The sequence below is a fragment of the Eimeria maxima genome, genomic scaffold, assembly GCF_000499605.1.
Source record: "Eimeria maxima Weybridge genomic scaffold, Emw_scaff254, whole genome shotgun sequence".
NCBI classification, from domain to species: domain Eukaryota; phylum Apicomplexa; class Conoidasida; order Eucoccidiorida; family Eimeriidae; genus Eimeria; species Eimeria maxima.
The window spans coordinates 13,565-16,064 of NW_013563737.1; the positions used below are offsets into that span (position 1 = coordinate 13,565).

Below are 2,500 nucleotides of genomic sequence, written 5' to 3' on the forward strand. Positions count from 1 at the left end.
CAGGAGGAGGAGAGGAAGCAGCAGCAGCAGCAGCAGCAGCAACAGCAGCAGCAGCAGCGACCATTTGCTCGTGGATGTAGGCCTCCTCTCCCTACCCCTAAACCCTCAGATATAAAACGTACAAGAGATGCAGAAAAAATAAATGCAGCAGCAGCAGCAGCAGCAAGAATAGCAGCACAGCAGCACTTGCCTCCTCCTCCTCCCCCGCTGCAGCAGCAAGGAGACACGGAGACACTTGTATGGGACTTTAGGGTCAGGAAACAATGGAGGGAGGCACTGTACACCACTAACAGCAGCAGCAGCAGCAGCAGCAGCAGCAGCAGCACTAGCAGTAGCAGTAGTACTACTACTAGCAGTACAGACTGCCAGGACCAAGAGCAGCAGCAGCAGCAAGACCAGCAGCAGCAAGAGCAGCAGCAGCAGCAGCAGCAGCAGCAGGCAGCTGAGGACGAGCGCATGCAAATAATATACGGAAGGAAAATGGCGAAGAGAATTAAATCACCAGAGACAGGCAATATACATGAATGGAGAGTAGGTCTCGACGACGAGCTGCTGCTGCTGCTGTTGCTGTTGCTGCAGCTGCTGTTGCTGCTGCAGGATTTGAAGGTGGACAGATGCCCCTATACCGCCGTTTACCTAAATTTGTTGGTCGTCAATTAGGTACAGGGTTTAGGAAAAAGTACCGCATGCAGCAGCAGCAGCTGCTGCCTATAAATAAATTAAATGCATGCATGCAAGGAGAGACAATTGATTGGTGTCTCCTTCTTAATAAAGGTGTATTCTTAGGTAAATATAAAAGAGACGCACCTATCAAGGTAATTTACCTCCTCCCCCTGTTCCTGCTGCTGCTGCTGCTGTTGCTGCTGTTGCTGTTGCTGCTGTTGCTGCTGTTGCTGTTGCTGCTGTTGGTGGTGTTGTTGCTGAGGGTACTGTAGCTGGTGGCCACAATGCTGCTGCTGTTGCTGCTGCTGCAGCTGCAGCAGCAAGTGTCTGCAGCACATTCATCTCCATTTATCTCCTTTTGCTGCTGCTGCTGCTGCTGCTGCTGCTGCTGCTGCTGCTGCTGCTGCTGCTGCTGCTGCTGCTGCTGCTGCTTAGGTAGTAGGTCCACCTCTAAGCCGTAAGAGATGCAACGGCAGAAGAGAATTAACTGTTAAAGGATTACAAGTCAAGGTAAATAATACATACGTGCTGCTGCTGCTGCTGCTGTTGCTGCTGCTGCTGCTGTTAGTTCTTTTGTTGTTGCTGCTGTTGCTGTTTTGTGCTGCTGTAGCTGCTGCTGCTTATGGTATTCGTGCTGCTGTTTTTCTCTTGTTTTGTACTTTTTTCTGCTGCTCCTTTTGCTGCTGCTGCTACTTCTATACCTGCTTTTCCTGTTGCTGCTGCTGCTGTTGCTGCTGCTGCTGCTGCTGCTGCTCAGGCGCATGCATTTACTCGTGCAGCAGCAAGAGCAATAATAAGATTAGGGGGTCGATGTCTTCTTCTACAACCAAGGACACATGATAGAATTGTTGCTGAATATAATCCTGATTACTCATTCCCTGCTGCTGCTCCTGCTGCTGCTGCTGCTGCTGCTGCTGCTGCTGCTGATCCAACAGAAGCAGCAGAAGCAGCAGGAGCAGCAGAAGAAGACGAAGGGACTTCAGCTATATCTGAGTCTCCGTCAGAACCCGGTGCTGCTGCAGCAACAGCAGCAGCAAAAGAAGGAGCAACAGGAGCAGGAACAGGAGCAGCAACAGCAGCAAGAGGAGGAGAGGAGAAAAAGGAGACAGAAGCGCATGCATATAAACTGCAGCAAGCAGCAGGTTTATCATTAGGACAGATCCTTTGGCTGCAGCGACGTGTGGTGTATCTGCAGCTGCAGCGCATGCAGCAACGAGTAGAGGAGTGCAGCAGGAAATTGCTGCTGAGTCCCTATAAGGGTAAATATAAGAGGAGACAGGAGACACTAGCAGCAAGAAAGGAGACACTGCAGCAAACCCTTCATGGTATACAACAAGATATAATAAGAGCAACAGCAGCTAATCTTATACCTAAGGAGGAATTGCTGCTGCAGCAACTGCAGCAACGGGAGCAGCAGAGGCAGCAAATGCTGCACCAAGATCAGCAGGAGCAAGAACAGCAAGTGCAGCAGCAACAGCAACAGCAGCAGCAGCAGCAGCAGCAGGAGTTCGATCCTCCTCTACCTATAGTGAATAAGATACCAAGACGTTATGTGCATGCAGGAAGATTACCTAAGCAACAAAGAGACTTCTTAAGGTATAAACATAGGGGCAATTTATTCGGGTGTATAGGCAGCTCGTAGGGTGTATAGGCAGCTCGTAGGGTGTATAGGCAGCTCGTAGGGTGTATAGGCCGCTGGTGGAGTGTATAGGGAGGGAGCTAAGGAGAGGGGAAAGGGGCAGAAGAATAGGGGAGGAGGAAGGAAGGAGACTCTAACCAATTACTATTGCTGCTGCTACTGCTGCTGCTGCTGTTGCTGCTGCTGCTGTCTCCTTGT

The 2,500-nt window shown here is 50.6% G+C and overlaps 1 protein-coding gene across 1 annotated transcript in view; it reads left to right on the forward strand.

Moving 5' to 3' along the window:
• The window catches only part of EMWEY_00024570 (ribosomal protein L15, putative), a gene marked incomplete at both ends in the record, with an annotated part of 5,487 nt that overhangs the window by 2,906 nt on the left and 81 nt on the right, over nt 1-2,500 (forward strand). Inside the window, 3 exons of the mRNA XM_013478026.1 lie at nt 1-531; nt 1,099-1,173; nt 1,421-2,259. The exon at nt 1-531 is cut by the window's left edge and continues 239 nt beyond it. Of these exons, the coding sequence (XP_013333480.1) occupies nt 1-531; nt 1,099-1,173; nt 1,421-2,259 (1,445 nt within the window). The remainder of the gene's footprint in view (nt 532-1,098; nt 1,174-1,420; nt 2,260-2,500) is intronic.